Raw genomic sequence first — 1595 nt, 5'->3', positions numbered from 1 at the left:
ATGTCCGGAAGAGGCAAAGGCGGCAAGGGACTCGGAAAAGGAGGCGCCAAGCGTCACCGCAAAGTTCTCCGCGATAACATCCAGGGAATCACCAAACCCGCTATCCGCCGTCTGGCTCGCCGCGGCGGCGTGAAGCGTATTTCCGGTCTGATCTACGAGGAGACCCGCGGTGTCCTGAAGGTGTTCCTGGAGAACGTGATCCGTGACGCAGTCACCTACACCGAACACGCCAAGAGGAAGACCGTTACAGCCATGGACGTGGTCTACGCTCTGAAACGTCAGGGACGCACCCTGTACGGTTTCGGCGGTTAAACCCACTCTCTTCGGAACCTCAACACCCCGACTCGAACCCAAAGGCTCTTTTAAGAGCCACCCACATCTGCTTAAAATGGGCCCATTCCATGTAGTGTTATATATAACAACAAATGTTTAGTATGCAATTTAGTAAGAAAGTATGAGCCACTTCGAGTGGACAGGGAGTATTAATTAGAGGATTCTAATGTCCCGTCCACTTTTAGCGCACAGAGGGAGGCCTATATCTGACAGTGGCAAAGTGTAAGAACGTTATTATTTTGGGTCAAGCAATAGTGGAATTTGGACAACATAAAGCCACCACGAGTCGGTAGACGTGGCTCGAAAAGAGGGGGACAGCGCGCGCACACACACACACACACAGTCCAAAATGGGAGCCCTATGTCTGACGGTGCCAAAGTGGGCAATTTTATCACCAGCATTATTTGGCACAACAATCGTGCCATTTGGACACCTATTAAAGCCCCCCTTTTGAAACACACAATTCCCCATCGGTCACAGAGCATAGACTATAGAGAGGAGGGAGGGAGGGAGCAAGCAGGGGAGTGTCTACGGCCGCTGACTTTGCTTAGCTTCCTCTTCATAAGACGGGTAAGCGCCCTTCACCCCCTCATTCGTTTCTGAGAAGCAACGAGACATCATCATGCCCGAGCCAGCAAAGTCAGCGCCCAAGAAGGGCTCCAAGAAAGCCGTCACCAAGACCGCAGGGAAAGGCGGCAAGAAGCGCAGAAAGTCCAGGAAGGAGAGTTACGCCATCTACGTGTACAAAGTCCTGAAGCAGGTCCACCCCGACACCGGCATCTCCTCCAAGGCCATGGGAATCATGAACTCCTTCGTGAACGACATCTTCGAGCGTATCGCCGGAGAGTCCTCTCGCCTGGCCCACTACAACAAGCGTTCTACCATCACCTCCAGGGAGATCCAGACCGCGGTACGCCTGCTACTCCCCGGTGAACTTGCCAAACACGCCGTGTCCGAGGGCACCAAGGCCGTAACCAAGTACACCAGCTCCAAGTAAACAGCGCATTTGGACTGCTCTACTAACCCAAAGGCTCTTTTAAGAGCCACCCACTCTGTCAGTAAAAAAAGCAATTCCATCGCCACCGAATGAATGCGTAGGTAGGCTGCGTTACATTGTACGACCGCGGTTACATTATATCATTGTTTAATGGGCGCCGCGTGCCGCCTCGGAGAGCGGCTACATTGTATCATTTCCCCTGCCCGTTCCAGCGTAGGGGTTTAGCGCGCCTTTTTTGGTGTCTTTGCGCGCTGAATAGTAACCC

The 1595-nt window shown here is 53.0% G+C and overlaps 1 protein-coding gene across 1 annotated transcript; it reads left to right on the top strand.

The window, feature by feature from the left end:
- On the top strand, nt 1-1330 carry LOC311121641 (histone H4-like; the record flags this gene model as incomplete). The annotated part of the gene is made up of 2 exons (XM_084196103.1): nt 1-307; nt 1020-1330. 2 exons carry the CDS (start codon nt 1-3, stop codon nt 1328-1330), a joined length of 618 nt encoding a protein of 205 aa, XP_084052229.1.
- Between the last annotated feature and the right edge of the window lie 265 nt (nt 1331-1595).

Source organism: Coregonus lavaretus (genome assembly GCF_964263955.1).
Source record: "Coregonus lavaretus genome assembly, contig: HAP1_SCAFFOLD_2088, whole genome shotgun sequence".
Lineage (NCBI taxonomy): Eukaryota > Metazoa > Chordata > Actinopteri > Salmoniformes > Salmonidae > Coregonus > Coregonus lavaretus.
The sequence above is the reverse complement of the archived record's forward strand: the minus strand, read 5'-3'. Positions and strand labels throughout refer to the sequence as shown.